The sequence below is a fragment of the Pollicipes pollicipes genome, unplaced genomic scaffold (assembly GCF_011947565.3).
Source record: "Pollicipes pollicipes isolate AB1234 unplaced genomic scaffold, Ppol_2.1 Scaffold_4881;HRSCAF=5763_pilon_pilon_pilon, whole genome shotgun sequence".
Lineage (NCBI taxonomy): Eukaryota > Metazoa > Arthropoda > Thecostraca > Pollicipedomorpha > Pollicipedidae > Pollicipes > Pollicipes pollicipes.
Genome location: NW_023596576.1, coordinates 36,112,258 through 36,134,585, shown reverse-complemented (window position 1 = coordinate 36,134,585; position 22,328 = coordinate 36,112,258). Strand labels below are relative to the sequence as shown.

The following is a 22,328-nucleotide window of genomic DNA, read 5'->3' as shown; positions in this document are numbered from 1 at the left end:
CACGGGCACGTGCGCGCAAGGGCGCCACCGTCGCAGCACGGATGCCGGGTGGGGCGTCCGGCTGTCGCGTTTAAACACAGGCACATTCACGAAAGATCGCGCCACCGAACGCTGCAGCCGAGTGCGCCATGGAGCGTCCGGCTGCCGCGTTTCAAACACGGGCACGTACGGAATGGTGCCCACCGTTGCAGCGCTGCAGCGTACTCGCAGTGTGTTGCCATTGTAATGCCGCCGTGCACGAGAGCAAAAGTCATCCCAGGACAGGATCGGTGATGTGTGAGGGCTGATGCCTTTCCAGCAAAACCTGTAGCTACCCTTATTGTCAACCTTAAAAATAATGACAAATGCACTGATTTACCTGCGAGCAACACGTCGTATGGGTAAACGCTTAAATAGGCATGCCGTGAACCACTGCAGCCTTATATTTAATTCGCCGAGCTCATCGCAGATTTCGGAAACCCTGACCGCCAAGGGCGCCGAGTCCGATCACCGATTCTGGCAGTCAACCGATCACGTAACCAGCGTCTTTGAGTAGACGTAGACAGGCTGCGTATTGACTAATCTCTCGCAGTGTAAACCCACGAAAGACGCCAATACTTAGATTCGTAAAATCCCGACCCACGCGTCTAAAAGAAATGTGCGAAAACGTGTTAAACTATTGCTAATAAAGCGGCTTTGCCCGACTATTTTCCAGTGCTGTCTTAAAGCTTTGTAGTTTTTGAGTAAACTTGTGATCTCGCATATCCACTTTTCGACATCATGTGTGCGGTCGCTCAAATTACCTGCATCCCCAGCAGTCACATCTCGACAAAACGGCTATCCACAGACTTTAGGGGCTTACATTCTATACTCATTCGTCATGTGATCACCCACCGCAATCCACAGAAGGTGTCCTTCGTGGGCGACTCGGCAGCTTACGATCAGTGCGGGGTCCGCCGCAGCGACGGCGCCGGCGGGTCATTACATAAGGGGATCAGCGGGCTCCAGGCAGAGACGTCACGGTAGCACTCGCTGGGAGATGGCAGTTTTCAGGCAGGCATCTCAGGCAGGCAACTCACGCAGGTACGCGTGCGGCGGCAGCGTTATGGCACATGGTGGAGTCGTCACGTGCTATGGCGATCCACCTCAGAGTAACCCGTGCAATTACTGACAGAGGATTTCGCACGCGCACTGCTTTTTTAATACGCGTAGTCAAAGGCAAAGCTGCCAAACGGGTATCGCTCAATGAAAGAATCTACCAGAGTTATTGGTCACATTTATCATTCTCTGGTTTGGAAATTGCGTCGGCTCTCTGCATTAGTGAGGGTTCTCTCGGACCACTTACTTGTTGATGCTTTTTATTACACCCATGTCTCCGGCAAGTCCAACCGAATAGCACGAAATTTGTAGAACGGGAGATCTGTGCTGCACTGAAACCGATCTTAGCATTAAATAATAAAGTATTAATAATGCAAGCTGGAGCGTTTATTCAGGCGCGCCCTTGTTATATAACGTGTGGGCTACCTGGTTTCTAGTTTGGTCAGTTTAACTGCACCTCTAACCTTGCCATCCCTCATAAAATGCCGTTCCTGGCACGTCATCCTTCCTCAAGTGGCCTTCAAACGGCTATCTGCATGGCTTCACGCGCCGTGTTTGCAGTCCATACTCACAGGAAAGTCACAGCTCATACAGCTCATGCCACTTGGGCAGGATATGTGAGTAGTAGAGTTCGTAACGGAAAGGAATGCAGAGGGGAAGGAGCAGACTTTTGGCTCAATGCTTCCGTTCAACTCACACTGGATGGCTTGAGGGCTTGGTTGCTGTGTGCAGGACGGTCGCCGCCTGCATCCAAAGTGGGGGGGGGGGGGGCAGGAGACCATCGCCGACAAGGCCCATGAAGGTACGTTTCTCACACGGGCCCCGGACAAAGAGCTGAATAGAAATGGATGAAACAATTCGACGCAAACAGCTGAGAGGACTAAAAGTCGACAGGAACAAAAGTAGAAGCGGAAACGTTTTGATGGACAAAAGGTAAAAGCGAATATAATTTAATAAATTCAACCAAAATTCGATGTAAGAGTGCTCCACATTTGTATGGGATTTAAATTGAATCAGCCATCTTGAATACCATTTGGTGCAGTTCACAGCCCGGCTATTCTAAGACCTGAGCCGTACTAGTTTCTGGGCTACACGCCCGCTTAGATGTCAAGGCCATTTAGGGGAGACCATTTCAAGGTCACCCAGGCATCGCTGACAACATTATAACGTCGTTCAAACCTTGTCACTCCGTTCGCCATGTGGCAATCAAGACCAAAAACTATGTAACTGTCGATTTGTTCGCATTTGGCGTTCGTGGGCAAGATTTCCTGATATAAAAGCCGTTACTTGGCTGCCAATCAATGTTGTGCAACGTACCATGATGTAATCAGACAACGGGGTATTGACGAGCATATCTAGTCAGCAGAGAATTGTGTTGTCTAGGGCGCCGTTTTTATTTAAAACCATTCCAGTAGTCATCAATGAGATAATTTCATCGTGTCTGATGTTTGCTTCAAAATCCTCAAATGTCGAACATTCCCTTGAATATCAAATCTGAAAAAGTGGAAGGGGTAAAAGTCAACAGGGATAAAAGTTAGGTTGGAAAAAAATTCAAACGACACGAATTAGAGGGGTGTTAAACTAAGATAGGAGAAAGTTGAAGGGGTATGTCAGATCGGAAAACATTTCAAGTACCAAAAAGGTTTCACGGTTTTAAGCCAAGTGGGAGTCAAGTCAAGAGGATCTAAAACAGAAAGTTTGTCTTCAGGACCTGCCACCTAGCATGAGGGAGGGTGTCTCCTAGCGGCACCCCGAAGCTGCATCTGCAACACATCCAGATGCCCCGTGGATCCAATGGGTTTTTGCTATCTCGCAACTCTGGGTCCTCTTACCCAGCCCCGTCTGCGCTCATCCGGTGAACACGCATGACAGGAAGCCAGCCTTGGAGCCTTCACGATCGAACTATGCGCAGTTTGCTCTGAGGCGCTCAGGTGGCCTCTTTGCATGCCCTTGAAAATGCATATCAAGCCATTGGCTGGGACGGTCGCGAGCAACAGAAACGCCCATGGATGGCGGCGGCGCACAGCGGCGGCGTCCGCCCCGAATCTCGTGCTTTCTTTCTTTAGACCTTGTGTTGGGCGTGTGCCTGGTTCCCAATGTCAGTTCCTGGCTCTCAATTCTCCTAAAAATGGACCTCAGATCCAGAATTCGGCTGGTTCTTTCATAAACCCCGCCCTTGGTTCACGAATCCTATTGCTCTTCTTTTTTACAAGAATTGTGCTCTGGTTCCTGGTCTTTGCTGGTTCTTTCGCAGATACAAATGTGGCTTTCTGACTCCCACTGGCTCCTCACATATACCAGGCCCTGGTTTCTGTTTTCCAATGTTGTCGTCAATAAAACTTCGAGACGCACTCAGCCTACAGCCTCAGACTTGAGGCCATACGACGTCGCCTGCCTCCCCACCCTGGCAGCACTCACACCGGAACCCAGTTCCTGCCATCTCGTTGGTTCTTTCTTTAACACCAACTTGAATTGTGATTTGGAATTCATCTACCATTGTCGTTTGATGTTAAAGGTAAACTGCAGATTGACAAGTAATATTTCCCGTATATAGTAAACCTCCCTTGTTTTATCATTGAGGGAAAGGCTAAATGTCTGCACATTTCGTCTCGGAGCTTATAGGGGAGCAAATAACGGACGCCGCCACAGGCATTTTGAAAGCTGTTCGAGCGGCAGTATGCTAGCTATGTTCTGATTTTTTTGGCATTCAAATATACATGAGGAAGTACTACAATCTATATACGCAGATGTCCATAAGATATGCCCATCGCCTATTTCAGCCACACCATCAATGCGTTCACTAACTCCCCCCCCCCCTCACAGAATTCTGACACCATGTGAAAGATCCGTTCACTGGAAAGCGGCGAAACCCAGCGGTGGTACAGGGATGAGCGTCACGTGGCGGTGCACGGTAGTTTCGTATTCAGTGTCCAAGGGAATGCCGTGATGTTTACTGATGACCTGAAGTTTGAAATTCCATTGATTGGGATTTCCAACTGTGCCATATTCTTGCATGTTGTGAGTGTTCGTTTTATGTTCATTTTACAGTTGATTGTAGACATGTACTCGTGCTGCCGTGATCCGGGGACTGTATAAATGCTAAACAACGACGCGTTGACGTGGTGAGGGTACCGTTTGTTGGTGGCCATGACCCTAGCCTTGCGAAGTTGCAGGGATCTTATTGCAGTCTCTGCCACTTACGCCGAATCCACTTTCCGTTTAGGCGAGCGGTGCACCATAAAGTTACATAATCGGCAAAGCTGCCTGAGCCACGTGATAAACCGGCACCGCAGGGGCTGGCGGGGGCGGTTCTGGTCGAGGAGTTTGCGGCAGCTCTGATCCAGAGGCTGGCGGTGGCTGCTCTGTTTGAGGGGCTGGCAGCGGTGGCTGCTCTGCTTCAGGAGCTGGCAGCGGTGGCTGCTCTGATTCAGGAGCTGACAGCGGTGGCTGCTCTGTTTGAGGGGCTGATAGCAGTGGCTGCTCTGATTCAGGAGCTGGCAGCGGTGGCTGCTATGGTTGAGGAGCTGGCGGCGCAGGCGGCTCTGATTCAGGAACCGACAGCGGTGGCTGCTCTGATTCAGAAGCTGACAGCGGTGGCTGCTATGGTTGAAGAGCTGGCGGCGCAGGCGGCTCTGATTCAGGAACTGACAGCGGTGGCTGCTATGGTTGAGGACCTGGCGGCGCAGGCGGCTCTGGTTCAGGAGCTGGCGGCGGAGGCGACTGTGGTTGAGGAGCTGGCGGCGGCGACTCTGGTCGAACAGCCCATGGCGGTGGTGCTGGATGGGCAGTTTGCGGCAGCAACGCTGGCTCAGGAGTTTGCGGCAGCAGGGCCAAGGCCAAGGCCGCACACTCTTATCTAGTCTAATTCTTTGATATAAAGTCGCCAGTCCTTTCGCTAGCCAGCAGGGAATGTGCCATAGGGATGACCAGATGCCACAGAACACTTCGAGATGCCAAAAAGCGAAGCCATTAGTAAGACAAAGTGTACATAGTCGCACTATTCAGGACGTCACCGCTCTTCTTATTTGATGTTTGTCAGCTTTGCAATCTCGCCTCACACCAAACTGTTTCCTTTCTGAGGACTGATGCACTCGCTTTAATTTCGGTGGCTTATCACCTGCTTTACTGATACAACATTTTACGTAGGCACACAGCATTTTGTCCTCCATATACTCTTACCTCAAATTCAGTAGGTCACATGGCTTTACGGAAAACTAGGGCTGGGCAGCCACATTTGTGTCCAAATAAACTGTCTTCCATAGTGAAGGCTGCGATCGGAAATAGGATACTTAATGTCATTTAAAGTACGCTCTAACGCGGGTACACCGATGACACCCGAAGCCAAACTAAGCCATGAAGCAGCAGGCAGCCGATGTGACAAACCATGATCAGAAAACCAGCATTGTTATCAAATTATCCATATTTTCTCTTTATACCATTTTTTCGGCACTGGATAGATCGCTAGATTATTGCTAGATACGAAGCAAAGAGTTGTGCTCAATTCTACGGATTTGAGGGTGAAAAACAATGTGGGGCTGCTAGGACCAAGGCACTTCGGATGCTGGGACTTATAAACAGGAACGTCCATTACAAGAGTAGAAATGTTGTTAATAAGTTGTACTTAGCTCATGTCAGACCACACATAGAGTACTGTGTACAGGCTTGTTTCCCACGCTTCCAAAAATATATAGGTAGACTGGAAAGGGTACAGCAAAAAGCAGCTAGGATGATGAATGACATAAGCGACTTGAGCATCTAGATTTAGGGCATTGGATTTGTATTTACTGAAATATCGTATAGTTTGGGGGATCCGATACATGTATACAATATTATGAAGGGGATTGACAAGGTCTACATGGACCACTGCAAATTTGGCCGAGATATATAGGAAGCCAGTTTCATTTAGCAAAAGGTAGGAGTAGAAATATGAAAGGGCAGATGTCATTTAGTCAAAGAGTAGCGAGCCATTGGAATAGGCTGACAAACGGAAGTTGTGGGAAGCCCCTCTCTAGCAATATTCAAAAGTCATTTGTGCAAGTTCTGTTGGTTTAAGATCTCATTTATAGCTAAATTTATGTAGATCATGTGACAAGTTTTGAGAATGTGTACGAAACCTGAGGTAGGCCAACCTCGATGGGCCCTTGTAGCTCTTTGACGGTCGTATATCCTTATTTCTGTACGTCCTTATTGCTTGTCGTGATTGACACCAGCCTTGACTTTAATAGGAATGTCAATCGACGTTAGTCGCGGACAACTGTCTGTCGTCTGGCTGCACATCATTCTTATTTATCTCTTTCACACCGGATTCCCGGCGAGAACCTGTACCTCAGCAGCCACCTGCTGCACGCGAGCGAATAATCGCGGACCCTCCCCACGGAGTGTCTGCCAGTCCTGCTGCCATCTATCAACGAGATTTCAAATCACACCGCGCGATTGCACTGCGCCGCAGTAGAAATTCGACCGCATAACCCAATGACCACCATTAGGTATTCACTATGAATCGTTCTATGCATATGGCTTCATGTCGGATTCAAGACAATGGGTTACATGTTGAAACGATGATGTGGCCATGATAAAACAAACCGAAAACGTAAGAATGGCGCACGGAGGCAGCGTCCTTGATGCCACATCAGCAAAACCTCAGTACGAACAGTGCACGGCTGCACGGCCGCCTGCCGCCTGCCGCCAGCCGAGGGAAGTGGTGTGAGGGGGGGGGGGGGGGGCTCGGGGTTGGCGGCAGGCGGCTCCAGCTCGAGTCTTCGTGATGTGGAAACGCCGTGCCAGATAGGACAGCAAGGAAGAGGACAACTTTAAGGAGCTGGCCAGCGTCCAATGGACACACAGGCCAGAAAAAATGCGTCACCTTTTCATCTTTGCAACTCCAATGTTACATTGCCCTCCTTGGCGTCCATGAAGATGCTGGGAGTTACCTCCCACTATGACCGGCACTGGGAGAAGCACCCAAATTTGTGAAAAAGTGCAATGTCATCTATATTGATAACAGATTCACCATTTCACATCCGCAAACCCCTTACCGGAGCTGATGTTTTCCCTCCATCTTGAACTGTCTGGGGCGTGGCCACTGTTTGTTATCTCAGCTGAGTGCACGAGGTAGATTTTGCGGTCTGGGTCATCGTGTGGGCGCGGGTACGGGATCACATATCTTCGGTCTTGGAGTCGCCGGGCTAACGCGGCATGAATGACCTTGTTACAAACCGCATTGGCCATTGACCGCATTGGCGCTGTCAGGGGCTCCTGATTCTTTCGCCCAATGACTGGAATGCTTGTGATGTTTGTGCAGTGTTTTCGAAGTGTGAAGTTCGTGTTAAGTAATTGCCCGAGCTTATAAAAGCCTGGTACCTTAAAGCCCAGCACCTCATGCTTAAAAGCCATCACATATAATCCACTTGTCCCTGCTACAGGTGTTACTTTGTGAAAGACCTGCCAATGTTTTCAAATGGGCCCAACATACAAAGGGGGTTTTCATTACATTTCACATTACGCAGTTCACTTTGAAATCGTCTGCATTTCCTGGGGTAAAGTATTCGCTAACTGTCGTCGACCTACCCAAGGCTTTCGACAGCGCTGATCATGGTTTGCTCCTAACAAATCTTCATTGGTACGGCGTGGACCGTGGTTGGTTCAAAAGCTATTTGAGTGCTCGGAGACAGGTGGTACGTAGAAGGCTGACGACCCCACCGGTAACCCACGGAGTGGTCTAGGAATCCATAGTCGATTTCCTATTATTCACCCTATTTACAAACGACTTGTCCAGTCACCTGTCACATCTCATATGCAGATGAAACTCGACTCTTGTACCACGCTCCTCCCAACGAGCAGTCTCGGGGCACTAAAACATCGTTTGCAAATAGCAGTTCGCGAACTTCAGGCTTGTTTCACCGCTAACTCAATGAAAATGAACAGGGATGAACAGAGGACAGGGACTTGGTTCTGATAGGCTCAAAACACAATTTAAAGAAAACCTCAGATTTTCGCTTGCCGATAGCTGGAGAGGCTATCTCACCTTCACGGCACATCAGATTTCTCGGTGTGATGGCTGACTTGACGCGCTGGCGGGAGAAGCATGTCAAAGTCATGCAAAAATGCAACGATATTCTTATCTCGCTGTACTGCCTTAGGCATTACTCTACCCCTGATGTTCTGAAATTATCATTGATGCTTACGTTTTTTGCATGTATGTTCCGTATGGGGTGACGCTATCAAGGGTCTGGTGCAGAATATTTAAAAAGTTCTGAGTTCTGCCACCAGGATTGTCTCTGTCATAAAACGACGCCAGGATGTAACACCGAGTCCGGATTTCCTGGGCTTGCCCCGGATTGATGACTCGGCAGAAGAGAGGGACGTGCTGAAAGTATTCAAAGCGCTAAGATGCAACGAATAAAAAAGGCTGTCCAATTCCTTTTTAATCCACGTTCCTCCCTTTAATTAAGGGGTACGCACTCCCCATGTCAGAGTGCCCAGGTACCGATTGGAGGCCACCAAGAGAGCCTTTCGTTATCATGTCGCGGCAATTTGGAACCGCTTACCTTAGACCACCACAATGTCTTCACTTCTGAATTTTGAGGAATAAAAAACTTGTATTTCAAAACGCGAATGTTTTGGTTACGCGCCTCAGTTTTAAAACACGTTCTGGTGACCTGCGTGATCGCATCGTATTGTGTGGTTTATCACACCGTATTCCATATTATCGTATTTTATGTTATTATATTATAAAGCCTAGTTTGCAGTATCGTATTTAATGGCATATTTCGCGTCATCGCCTATTGCCTTTTTTGTTATTGTGTTGTAACGAGTCAGTGAGTGATTTAACGATGCACATGTAATACAAGTGCATAAGGAACGTAATCAGGCGATATGCCGTTTCCTTGTATGACGTCGCCTGTTTAGAAAACCTGCCTGATTTTCAAAACGTGAAATTTACAATAGACATAGCTCTATTTTACAAGACGCTTTTGATGATGATTCGAGGCGAAGCCATTAAATACTCTAAATGAAAAGAAAGGCGAGAAAAAGAGCACGACCAGTCAATCGTCACAGAACTAAACGATTTGCATAACATGCTGTTAGCCACGAAATAAGAACATGACACTAGCCTGTCTACAAACGTTCAGAGTAAATCACAAGAACTTTCAGGAAGTGAAAATATAACGATTGATAATCAGGTCCAGAGTAGCATGAAATGACCGCGGTGGGAGGAACATCAACGATTTTCTATCCTTATAAAAACGGAAAACAAGTCTAAAATCGATTCAGTCCTGAAGCTGGGCAGCCGTATCATTACAAAGTACAAATATTAAATGAATTCACATCTCACCTCTCATCGAACTACGGCGAGAACAGCGATGGCACAGGCTGCTCCGCATATTTACAAAAATACATCACGAGAGAGTTCGGCACTCAGCAGAGAGCAAATTGTTAGACGCTCCAATAACCTTTAAAGAGCTTCATCTAGTGCTCAAGCAATGGAAAAGGGCAAATCACCAGGATCAAATGACTTCACCTTCGATTTTTTCAAGCATTTCTGGAGAGATTTGGGGGCGCTTCTCTATTGTGTTGTCACAATATGTGTGTGTGTGCTTCTCTATTGTGTTGTGTTGACAAATTACAACAGCAAGCATACTGAATTTGCTTAGTGAAGGTATCATCACATGTATCCCCAAAGCAGTTAACCGTCAGACGAGGTGGAATTTCGGAGACCATATCTTCGCTGAACCTCGACTTTGAAAAACATCTGCTGTTATTACAAACAGGCTCAAAGGCACAGGACCCCCGATGTTTTTGGCTGGCATACTACAACAAAATCTGGACAAATGGTGATCATAACACAAAAACTCACTTATTTGATCTTTCTGCGTAGTGGCGTCTCGCACCACTCGTATAACAAAAAGTCACGGCTGCTGTCACCACAAGATAGAAACCGTAACAGCTGAGCGGCTAAATGATGCAATTAATTTCACATACCTAGCGTAATAAGACACGCAATGGTTTGTGAGGTTGAAGTGAAAAGCTCTGGAATATGGGGATGCCCTAAATCCTTCATGGCTAACCCCGTCCCAATACCCCACAACCAAAATGCGTGCCGCCTCCTATGACCTTACCAAGAGCGCCGTCGGCGCCCTAAAGTCACCTTTAAAGGGGCGCTTTCACGTTCCGATCCGAAGGGACGCGTGTATCCAGTGTCTGCTTCCTGGATCCATCCCTGCATGACTTTTATGCTGCTTAAATTAAATACTTATATGATTAAACGAAGTTTTAAACAGATTTTGCGTCAAATCAAAATAAAGTAGGCCAAATGTGATGACAAAAATGGGGGTTAGGCTGTCGGGTCTTCGGTTTGTCCCGCTCAATAATTTACAAAAAATGACACCCTTGCTCGAAGGTGTTATGAACGATGCAATTTTCCTCTCTCAATCGGCATATATGACAGAGGACGTTTCATTGGAAAGAACTCTAGACTAATATACGACATAAATTATTTAGTGCATAAACGTAAACAATCCGGTTTGATAGTGACGGCTTATTTCGAAGCCGTATTCGAAACAGTGTCCTGGGATTTTCTATCCGAGGCCCTGGACCAGTATAACTTTGGTAATTTTAACACTTAACACATATGATATATCTAAATAGCACACACTTACCTCGTAGTTAACCGAATGGGTCTCTCGGCAAAAAAGTTTGTGCAGAACAGCAAAAAGCAGAGTTCCTGCGTCTGGCTATATCTTTAATTTCGTGGAACTCCTGGCAATCCAAATCTTACAATCACAACGGCGGTGCGTCAAGCACAACATGGCCAAAAATTTTAGATATCACAGTATGCCGATAACTTAATGGTATTCCTCTGACTAGATAACGTGTCCCTGTCCGGAGCAGCAACAGAAATATCGAACTTTTCCTCAGTTTCTGGTCTAAAATTGAATGCTAATGAAACAAAATGCCTCCAGATCGGGATCAGCAAAGGAGTTTCACAGAGAAACAACAGGAAATTACATTCGTGGAAGAAATTAAACCCGCTTAGTATTACTTTCAACACGAACAACACGGACATCATCAACAAAAACCTTGAAATGAAGATACCAGTGATGGAGAAGGAGATGTAATGGAAAAGATGACATCTAGCTTAAGTGGATATTTACTATATATATATATATATTATATATATATATATATATATATATGGCTTTGCCTAATCCCTCAAGAAACGTAGCAACGAGAATAGAAGTGTGGCTCCTCAAATTCCTATGGGAAGATAGACAAAGCCGTGTGAAAAGATTTGAAACTTTGCAACCATTCATACTGACGGTCTGAGCGTGGTGGATATCGTCTCCTATATAAAAGCCTAAATATATCATGGATTCCAAAACTTATTTGCTCTCAGCACGATTGGTCAAAACGTATCGTGATGAAAATGATCCCTATTGAAGACTTAGAAACCAATTTACGGACAAAACAGAAGTATGTCATTAAGATGTTTCAGAATCCGTTTTGAAGAACGTATTTCAAGCGTGGTTAGAATTTTTCGAACTATGCAGCCCAGATAAGCATCAGCTTCTGTCCCGAAAATTATGGTCTTCCGATTCGACTAAATCTACAACACCATTGATAAATGCTGGACGAGACAGAACTTAAATTTTTAGCAGATCTTATCAACCCGTCGTCTGGGGAAATGTACTGAAGGCAGGAGATAAGAGAGATTGACAACATTTCAGTGACATTCTTACGCTACAATCTCTCGTCAGAAGCCTCCCGCAAATGATCAAGAATTCAAACCATGGCGATCAACATCGTACCCCATAGTGCCCTGTCACATTAGTCGGGCAAGTCAATATAAATCGTCATGAATAGCTTATCAAGAATTTATAAACTCCGTGATGCCAAAACAGTCCCCGGCGCAACGCAATTTAGAAAAGATGCATTCATGCACATGCATTCAATGCTTTCATTTCCGCCTGATCAACAGAATTATCCCAACTTATCTTTCTCTGCGCAGAATTGGTCGATGAGGAAGTAGTTACTGCACGCTTTGCTCGCATTCAGTTGAAATAATAATGCATTTTTGCCTGGGATTGTTCAAAACACCCAGGATTTCCTCAGAGCGATTTCACCAAAATATCCGAGGAACTCAACGGATTACTAAACCTTGACAAGAGGTAGTGAATATTCCCCAACTTGCAAAGAATAAGTAACATTAAACAATATTATCACAACATTAGCCAGGCTGACGATTTACAAAGCGGATATGAGGAAAGTACTGCCACGAGTAGGACATTTCCTAGGCCTGCTGAAGCTCGAAGCACAAAAAGAACACTGTTCCGCCGAATAGACGCAACTAAACGAACAGATTTAGTGACGACTGGGAAAAGTAGGGCTTGTCCTGAGAGTAATGCCCGAAACCTCACAGTCACAAGATTATGGTACAGAGCACTGCGTGCGTGCACCGCGAAATACACAACTCGAGCAGACATGCACGTATTTTCTGCGCACACACACATACGCACGCACGCATACACACACACGCACGCACACACGCACGCACGCACGCACGCGCACATACACGCAGGCGCATGCGCACACACACGCACACGCACATGCTCCCCTCCCCCACGCACACACATGCACACCCACACACCCACACACGCATACACACATGCTTCCAGACCACAAACACGCACACCACTTACTCTTACACCTAAGTGTACGCATTCACGTCTCTTGCACGCGCCATTCGCGGTAAATACCGTGTTGTGTTTCCGCGGTGGGAGGTTGCAGTGGCACGCGTTCCGAGGCGAGCACGCGATAATGGAACTTTGTGGGTCTAATGCACCGCGCTATAGATAGTGCGCGTGTACATGATAGGCTGCGATGATGTGACAGGCGTGTCTGGATAGGGTTGCCGAGTATTTTGTGCGTTCGTTCACTGTACGCATCGTCTTTGTGTGATGATTGTGGTTGTGTGTGACGTGATTTGCGAATAAATTTCAAGGTCTCGGAACGAATAACAAGTATGGAACCATAATAGATCAAACGTGAGTGACATTAAAGTGACGTTATGCCTGCCGATATTTGTACAAGGCCCATTGCCGTAAGCAAGTTGGCGTCGAAGGCGAGGGAAATATATACTTTACAGCTGTAAGCGGGACAGTTAGTCCATCATTCATACACCTTGCCGTTGCAATTTTTCATTACTGCAAGTTGAAATATTGCCATGTTAAATAACAAAAATATTCACAAAGAAGTATAATCAAATTTTTTGGTATCAGACTGAGAACTATGAGGACATGAAAAACGGTATCCTAGATCCAACTATGAAGGACGCCTGGACCACGTTTCAAGCAATTATCCATAACAATGACTGAGTCATGGCTTGTAATGCAGTGCAGCGCATATTACCCGTATCCGGACGGGCTCGGGGCCGCGGCGGCGGGCGGCGGGATTCCGGTCTGGCGCGGCGGCGCGGCGGTGGGGCGGCGCAAGCCCTTGGTCAGTTTACACGCAAACCGACGACCACGTGACTGGCGGCGGTGTTGAATGTCATCAGGCTGCGATGTCAGCAAAACGGAATCATTGGAAACAACGTGAAAATCGATCCGACCGCTTCTTTACCACTGAGGCCACCTACTTCAGCTTGACATCAGACAGTTAAAGCAAGTAACAGCCCTTGCTCACGCGTCTGATATCCATAATTGTGGGTAAGCCCTTCCACTTTGCGTTTAGGTGGTTCGAATCTGACGAAAAAATATACCAAAGTGTATATACAGAGCAAGATTTCAGCTCTCATTTCCACGACACGTGATCTTCATTCTAGGCCTGGCATGGCGCGCGTAATACTGGATACCTTCATATGTAGCATGTTTGATCAGGGCGCTATGATCTCACACCGCGGAATATGCTTCGAAGTGAAATGCCTTATGGAAGCGGATAGATAGGACAAAAAAATATGATTTGACCCGTGACCTCCATACACAGTTAAACTTAAATTTGTTGTGTGGTCTAAGACCGCACGTTGTTGTGCCATTTACAGTTTTATTTTTTAAATTCGTCCCAGCCGGTCTTGAGATAAGCGGGGAGCAGGGAGGGGTTAAATCTACTCCCTTCGGTCCGTGGCATGCCGCTGAGTAGCCCGGTCCATGCCGGGTTAACACGCGCTCGGGTGGCCGGCTAGATCCCTTTCGCATCGGGTGGGGGGGGTACAAGTTGACCCCGGCTAGGATCTCGGGAACTAAGAAAGCTGGAGACATCAAATTTACGGCGTTGTCTTGACCTGTACGTGAACTCACCTAGGTCAAAGTTTGAGCTTCCTAAGTCATGACCTTCAGGTTAATAAGGTCCAAAAAGGTCAAATTCTACGGTTGGTCTCCAAGTGCCCCCAGAACCTAGGCAACTGTTTTGAAGCAAAAGTTCACAAGTCAAGTTGAGGTCAGTGTTATTGCTTGACCTTTAAAAGGTCATGGTGACCAAAATCATAAAGACTGCTCTGAGTTTTGCATTTGAATAAATGACAAAATTACGCTAGGCAGTAAGTTCCTAAAACAAATTGTCCAACCAGGTCATCTTAGGTCAATGACCTTTTTGACCTCTTAGAAGTAAGTGGAAGATGTATAATACGGTTTATGCCTGTCAATAAATTCGAAATGAGCACCACAAGCTATCCCATACAGCAAGCCCTATAATAATAAATCAGTTTGGTGTCACCTTGGTTTGACCTTCATACATGACCTTAGGTCAACGTAATTTGCTCATTCAATATTTGTGGTGCCTAAGAAAGCATCTCGGAAATGTATGGCTTCGTCAAACACTCCGTTATTGTATCAGATTGGACGATTCCCTAGAAATTGCCCTTCGCTGAAACCATGGCCTGACTTTGACCTGCCACAGGTCAGCGACCTTAACAGGTACATCTAAATTTTTGATGTCAAACGATTCTGCTATTCAATTGTCTACAGCTATGCAAAATTTGGCGCGGCTACGCCGCTTCTTACGAAAACCATTCTGGAAAAACCTTTGGGGGGGATCAATTCGACCCTCTCCACCCAATCGCGTGTTAGGAGCCTCACGCGCTCGGTATTTAGTCCGTGTACTGGACCTCTCTCGCTTTCGGTTTTGCCGCTCTCTCCCGCAGCAAGACCGGTAGAGCTCATGACTTTTTCCACCTATCCGTTTCATGTACCGCCTCCGCCCCTATCCACCACGCACTCACCTCTCCTTTGGCACCAGACAAGTCTATCAACATCAACACTCGCACACCAACACTTTCAGTAAGGCTTTCATTGACTAGCATATTAATGCTTTCATCGTTAGATTATCGTTTCTGTGAAGGAATTGAGCCCCCAGTGGCAGGACCCGTGTGTTGTGTTGGATGTGCGCAAACTGCAGCTTGCATTTCTGGTGTACTTCGTTGTCATTCTTCTGCCAGTAGTTCTTTCTTGAACTATGTCATTGTCCATGGTGTTGCTTGTGTAGTAAAGAGCAACTATCGCAAGTTGCAAATTATCGGGATTGCTTCCTGTTGTGTTTTTTGCGAATCAGTGTGTTGTGCTGGCTTTAGACAAAGTGCACAATATTGCGGTCCCATGTTTTGTAGTGGTGACGTGTGCGCCAGTTCCCTTGCCTTCAAATACTCATATTTCATTCATGCGGAGAACTGGCCGTTCTAAAGTAAGTTGAGTGGTTAACCTTGTTTTGTTTGCGGCAATAATACAATGGATGCATTCCATCAGTCGCAGTCATCTAAAGTTGCGTGTTGTAATGTCGCTGACGCGGAATTCCTCAAATACCATTCTTAGCCTAAATGCTAAATAAAAGCTGGTGAGTGTGTTCGCGCCGGTGTCTGCTCTTGAGGAACCGGCGGGGCAGCCCGATCTCGGGCGCCCCGGGACCGTCTGAAACGGCCCCATCGGACAGGCGGGGGGTGGGCGCCAGGGTGCGGCGTGCATAGGACTGAGTCTGCCGTGCTCATAGGCGCTCGCTCACTGGCTGATCCGGACTGGGTGACACCACAGACGCCTTCACGCGACGCTGGCACAGCTCCAGCAGTGCGGTCGGCATCCCATGCTGCGTGGCTGCCCGCGAGCCCGGGAGAGGAGCGCCACGCGCACCGGCGTGCAGCCAACGGCAGCGTCGCGCCCGCCCGCTATGTTGATTTTCATGGCTGGCCCCGTTTATCCGCTGGTCTACCGGCCAAAATGGCCAGGGCTGCGGAATACGGCTTAAGTGCAGCAGGTGGCCAACGAGAAGCTTCACCTCACAAACCGCTGAGACTATCTGGCACTGCAAAAAGTGTCCTTGGACCATGGGATGGCATGCAGCGACACAGGCACAGTGGCCTTTTCTGAAGTGACGAGCGCCCCTCTACCTCCCTCTACCTCCCTCTTCCCCCTGACGGCCGCCCCCCCCCCCCCCTCGGTCCACTCGTGCCCGGCGCGTGCCGCCTGCCGCGGTCAAGCGGGACGTTGTGGGGGTGTGGGATGAAGCCTGCTTCATCGAAAAGAGGATAACGGGGCCGTATCTTCAATCAGGAATCACGTTTTGTGTTGCATAATACAAGAGGTTGGCATCCCTGCCTAGCTTTTTACGTAAGACCTGCAGCCGAATGACTCAGCGGGAGTGCTCCACATTTGTAAGAGGTTTTGAAGCGGAAATAGCCATCTTGGAGATCGTCTATGCAATTCTCAGAGATGCTCTTCTAAAGGCCTAAACCCCCTCCCCCCTGGTTTCTGAGCTACACGCGAAGATGTACAGACTATTTCAAGGTCACCCAGGCATCCATGGCGCAATAATAACGCTATTTAAATTTTGCCATTCCATTGATCATGCGGCGATCAAATCCAAGAAAAAGATAATCGTCGAATCGTTCATGTCTGGCGTTCGTGAACACGGTTTTCAGATACAACGGCCGTTAGTTGGGTTCTCAATGAATGTTGTGCATTGTATGATGACGTAATCAACCAATGACACATTGAGCAGCATATTTACGAAATAGAAGGCACCAATAGTAATAAGTAGAGCTTATACCACCATGCCTAATGACTGCTTTAATGCCTTCAAATGTGGAACACTTTCTTTAAGCACGCCATAACCGGGCACGGCAACACCTGAGCACCACCAACGGCCCCACGGCCTTCCCATTTAAATAAGGTGCTACGAGTGAGTGCTAGGCTGGAGATTCTGCACAGCTAGTTTGGCAGAGCCTCGGCGTCATACAGACGTTTCATGACGCGTACAGGGATTTTGGTATTTAGAGTAGTCGCTTCCACTTAAAGCCTTACATGTGAACATTCCCTTCGAGCATCGTAACTTTTTCTCAGCACATAAACTAGCATCGCTGCAAACGTTCTGACATATCAAGATCCAGCTTCAATGCTAAACTCAAGGTAAAATGACGGGAGCCCAATTCGACAACTGACCCGCCGATCTTGGATTTTCAAGCATCGAAACATTCTTAACCGCGTAAGCGTGCGCATCCAAACGCACTGCCCGCTAATGTTAAACTTTCATTAGGCGATATGGGTTATCTGACAATGAATTTTACCTTCCACCTAGATCTAGAGAGGTCATGATTTCTTGACGGCGTTAAAAGTCTGATAGCTAAAATCCGGAAGTGTTCGGCAACATTTGAGCAATGTAGGACGCTAGTTCGTGCGCTACGTTTCTAATGCATACCACAAATCAGTCAGCAACGTGAGTTGCATGAAGCTCTCCGTCATTTGACCTTATGTGTCCACGTGGTATGAAACAGATACATGATTCGATGTTTCCGTGCCGCCACTGCCCACCCTCAGGCGTTTTATTAAAATCGTAGGCTGATGGCTACTAAATCGCTGACCTCACCGGCGTGCAGACCGTCTAGTTATATTTCCAGCAGCTCTTTGACTCGCAGTTACCAAGCAGCGAGTTCGAAAATGTAGCCTGTAAGTCGGGCGTGGTCCATCTTCGTGGGCCCAAGATTGTGGAACATGAAGAATTAAATATGGTATAATTTTGACTTCCAGGCTTGCAGAAGTACGGTGGCCTCAAAAATCATTTGATTAAACACACATTTAAAGCGCGGCGTTAAATGATGCGTTTTGTGAGTCATGTGCTTGACAAACTAGTAGTAAGACGAGACGGAGCCTTGAGAATATTACCAGCTGCTTCGCAAGCTGGCGCGGTGAAGGGATGCATTCGGCACAGCGCGCTCGGAGTTCGTTATAACGGACAGCGTTCTAGTGACATCGCGTCAAGCACGTTATTACCCAATATTAGGCGTTAGACGTTTTCATTTTATACCGTTTCACCTGATCGGAAATAGCCGTGGGGTTGCCGCGATATTATACCATGACAGACAGGCCTGATGAAAAAGCTCGTACACAAATGCCTAGCTGTGCGGGCAACGGAGCTCCATGGTAATAAATTGTGCTTCTTATCGCTGTGCGAACGTACGATCCACGATCCAGGTAGTGTGGCGGTTATGCTGCGCGTCTGGGAGACCAGAGGCACGGAGTTCGATTTCCCGCGGTTGCCCGTACTTTCTGCCAGGGTGAGCGGCAGGCAACGCCATAAAGCCTCAACAGCTGCGTGCGTCGTAGAACCCGTATGCCACACACGGGGATAGTGAGCGTAAATAATTACAATCGATATCATTCCAGTATCATTCTTAAATCGTCACAATATTCTTAACACTTAGTTTATGCGGCTGAAGCATGTCTTTCGTCTGGCCCAGTTCGCCACCACGGAAGCGGCACTAACGCGGAGTGGCTACGTGTATTTCCGCACCACACGACGCACAAGCACAAGTGGTCGGCAGCGAGCGGAGCCCATGTGGCGACTGCCCCTACGGCGTGAGTCAGAGAGCGGAGAGTGGCGGCACCGACCAGCCGGTCTGCAGCACCCTACATCCTCCCGGCTGGCCGGGCTGTACTGCGACGTTCGGCGCGGCAATCAAAACAACGGCCAGGTGTCGCCACGCTGCGGTCCAGCTCCGCGAACTATCGTGGTAGTGCACGCGCGAACGTCTGCAGTCCCTTAATAAAGCGGTAAAAGTCCGGCGTGGCCTGCGAACAAAAGTATCGCAGTACACAACGGTGCGTACAATCGTGTAGCCTCGGCTTAGCGTTTACCATTGTCACCATAATTTACACCATACTTAAGGTGGAACTATTCGTGAAAAAGCACGACGGCGGGTGCGCTGGTGTGAGACTCAGCTCCGCTCTTCACATGAGCCCTCATTCCCCGCCCCCACACGACCGATACCCTCGCTTGTTCATTTAGGGTCCTCAGACAGCCTCCTCCGGCAGGGGACCGCGCAGAACACAACAGGAGACGCTTAGCCACATGTCACCACCATCTCTGACCGGGTCTCCTTGCCATTTCCGTTCGAGCCATCCCGTCACTGCCCGCGGGGACTGACGCCACGCGGCTCCATCAGGATGGCGGCGGCGGCGGCAGCGCCCGGGTCCGCCGGTGCCGGCCGTGGCGCCGACTCCCCCGCCAGGCCGCCGGCCACGTCCGGCACCATCATCGGCTGCGATGCCATCCATTTGTCGTCCAGCGCGTTCGCCGTCATCAGGTGCTCTACCTGCTTCCGCTCCGACTCGTCCAACACCACCTGGCGGCGACAACGTCAGGCTTCATATTCCACCGATAATCAGGTTGAATATCATACCACACACTGTTGACTGCAGCATACTTTTATGGTGAGCCATAAAACACAATTCAAAAGCTTATTTAGAATCCGGAACGTGGCATGATTAAGGGGACACTTCAGGTAAAAGTATGTGTTTTAATATCAACGCATTTTAACAGGTTAACTCATCTGCGTGAAGGTGTAGATGCAGCTAACGATGACAAGCTGCGGACACTCAGACATAACAGGCTGTCTGCACCCAAGAACTCACGCACTGAGCCGAATATCTCATCGCAGGAGATTCAGTCTCCGAAGGCACTGACAGACGTCATCATCTAAAGATGTCATCATCAAGACCTCTGACAAGCCAATTTTTCGTCATTGACAAGCAACAGTACATGGACAACGCGTACAAAGTGCTGGAGAACCCAGACGACTACAAAACATTTCAGCGAGGTCCGACAGCAGTTGTCCAGATCACTGTGCAGCCTATCACGAAGAAGTTGGTAAGCGTACGGGAGGCCAAGCACCTTGCCCTTCACAACTGCTAAATGTCCATGTGCGGTCTCCCTTAACATCACAAACCAGGAATACCTTTACGCTCCATTGTGTCAAACTGCTCCTCCATCACTGAAAAGTCATCTTACTTAGTCAAACACATCTGACCAATTCTAGATCATTTCTTGAAAAGTTTAAGGCAAAAAAACCCTCAAAACTCCATACAAAGCATTGGTCTTCGAAATGGCTGTGTTATCACTATGCACCAATATTCTTATACATGAGGCCATCATAGCGATATCTGGTGTGCTTCAGCATCACGCCAACATCATTCAGATATTTGGCCCTGCGGCCCTTGTCGTCAAAAACCTCATGAGATTATGCCTGCAGAACAGCTTTCTCGGCTAGAAGACGTTAACGACGAGCAAAGCGCGGGGCCAACCATGGGAAAAATAAAATAGGTTCATCGGTGGCCATACCATTCACGCACCACCTAGGAATTCAGATCGATGACACCCGGAGACCCGACTTTTTATGCGATACACAGATTATCCTGTTGGGGTGTGGACACAGGGTGAGCAGAGTTTCTGCCGACTTCAAACCATGTGAACTTTCTCCACCCATCCACACAGTTTCAGACCAAACGTCGGGATGAAAACGGTGCTAACAATGAACACGATGTTATAGACGTTTTCTTGACACGCTCTCCAAAAAACACACATGTGACCAATCACTAGGAAAAGAAACGCATTCCAGCAAGACCTCACATGATTCATGCGCGCATACGAGACGCACAAAAAAAGAAAAATGCTTCGGCGAGCTGTTTAGCTTTCACCCATACCGCGGGTAATCCACCGCGGCACAGATCGTAGCGGTCATTCCATGGCTTGCTTCAATCTTAGTTACAAGGAGAGTGCCACATTTGCATGGGGACACAAGGTTTGAACTGAAATGGCCATCTTAAACACCATTCGGCGCAATTCACAGCCCTGTCCTTCTTTAAACCTAAACCCCCCTGGTTTCTGAGCTACACGCCCGAAAACACGTGCAGACTATTTTGTGAAGACAATTTCAATATTATCCAGACCCCATGACGCCATGACAACTTCATTTAAATTGTGTCATGTGGCGATCAATGTAAAAAAAAATGTCGAGTCGTTCATAGCCGGCGTTCGTGGGCACGATTTTCATATATAATTACCGTCAATTGGCTCTCAATCAATGTTGCGCAAATTGCGATGACGAAATCAAACAGTGTCATGATATGGAGCATGTTTTCTAACTAAAAAATTGCGTTATCTACAAATTACGCTCTCAACGCTTTTTACCAGCATCGCGCTTCTTTCCTGTCGTCGCGACCACCGTCATCATGCTAAAGGCCATGCGCACCTCTACTGATGCGAATAAAAGAACGTTTGTGGTTGGCTCAAAGGACAAGGGCCTGTTACCGAGAAGTTGGTGGGTTGAAATTTGAACCACTACGTCACATAGATCATGTGCTTTGCTACTCCTATTCCCACCGGCAAAGTGCGTTTCGAAAAGGGCCACCGTGGTAAACGTCATAGGGGAAAAATGAAAGCCAAAGTATAACGTTTCGTTGAGTTCGTGCGATAAAAGCTTCATGTTCGCATATATTTTTGCCTAAGCAGTGTTTCGAGCTTCGAGCTAGCATTGATTCCGCGAACCTTCTGACACGTTTGCGCATCGCAAACATTACAGAACATATACCTTGGACGAACAATGCTACTGAAATGTAACGCCTTTATAGTGGTTAGCAGGGAGTCAAATGCGATTTTCTCCTGCAGGGTCGGCTACTCCAAATAGAAATTCTGAGCTTGTTAGAACTTCGAGAAAATTGGTATTGCTAGTCAAATAGTACGCGTCTGATGCAACAATTAGTTAAGTCCGAAAAGTGGGATGAAAGTACAAGAAGTACCCGCTATCAATCAGCGTCTGATTTGCCGGTCTTTCGCCAAGAATAGATCGTGGTGTACCTCACATTACCTTACATCAACGATTAATTACGTCACAGGTCCCGAACAACCGTCAAAAATAACGGAATAAATGCAGTGGCATGGACCAATCCAGGGTCCCTCAAACAGCGTTGGGTGCATACCGCACTGCGCAGGCCAAA

General features: G+C 47.7%; 1 protein-coding gene across 1 annotated transcript in view; it reads left to right on the top strand.

The window, feature by feature from the left end:
- Positions 1 to 19,974, top strand: part of LOC119100309 (zinc finger protein 771) — a 75,673-nt gene extending 55,699 nt beyond the window's left edge. Inside the window, exons 10-11 of the mRNA XM_037223414.1 lie at positions 19,565 to 19,692; positions 19,961 to 19,974. Coding sequence (XP_037079309.1) covers positions 19,565 to 19,692; positions 19,961 to 19,974 — 142 coding nt within the window. The remainder of the gene's footprint in view (positions 1 to 19,564; positions 19,693 to 19,960) is intronic.
- The last annotated feature ends 2,354 nt before the right edge of the window (positions 19,975 to 22,328 follow it).